The sequence below is a fragment of the Penaeus monodon genome, chromosome 31 (assembly GCF_015228065.2).
Source record: "Penaeus monodon isolate SGIC_2016 chromosome 31, NSTDA_Pmon_1, whole genome shotgun sequence".
NCBI lineage: Eukaryota > Metazoa > Arthropoda > Malacostraca > Decapoda > Penaeidae > Penaeus > Penaeus monodon.
In genome coordinates this window covers 4,441,364-4,442,068 of record NC_051416.1, presented here as the reverse complement: position 1 = coordinate 4,442,068, position 705 = coordinate 4,441,364, and the positions used below count along the sequence as shown (strand labels likewise).

Here is a 705-nt window from a genome sequence, read left to right as displayed (position 1 = left end):
AAGATGGGATTTACAGAAATGAGCATAAAAATACACAATTCAGATTTTCACACAGAATGTAAATACAAAATATGATTATAAATTCAAAATATGAAAATGAAGAACATTAGTGATATCATCATCATTTATGCAACACTATATTTCTACAGTAAGTGGTCTCATGACGTGTATGTTTATAAGGAATATCTTAATTTAACCTTGACTGACGTATTATTTATTTCAGTTGGATCAGTGGATACGTGTTGGTTGTTTTAAGTGTAAATATCGCTATGTCAGTGGAATCGTTGCAAAGGCGTCTTAATTGCTTTTGTGAATGTCAAAATCGATCTTCTCGTGTGTGATATGTAGACACTAAGGTCTTCACCGTTTTTTACTAAAGCAATTTTATCTTGTATACGATAGAGATACATCTTTGGGTTTTCGTAACGGAAATTCCGATGTTTTGACTTTAGAATTCCAAGAACGATAGATCCAGTTGAGATAGAAATTACATTTGTTTAATGCTCATGAAATACGAATTGGATTTATTATCATTCGTCATTTAGAAACCACGTACCTCACTAATGACCTCGTCCACTCGAGCCATTCGCTGGTCGTACGTCAGGTGGCGGTCCATTCGCAGCATAGCCTGGAACAGTAGGCGCGATGAATTGGGAACGTATGGATGCATATGTTTATATCTATGCGAGCACACACACGCGCGCG

At 36.2% G+C, this 705-nt stretch overlaps 1 protein-coding gene across 1 annotated transcript in view; it reads right to left on the bottom strand.

The window, feature by feature from the left end:
• Positions 1-705, bottom strand: part of LOC119593008 (protein white-like) — a gene marked incomplete at its 5' end in the record, with an annotated part of 10,766 nt that overhangs the window by 7,752 nt on the left and 2,309 nt on the right. The window contains 1 exon segment of the mRNA XM_037941899.1: positions 557-628. Within this exon segment, the coding sequence (XP_037797827.1) occupies positions 557-628 (72 nt within the window).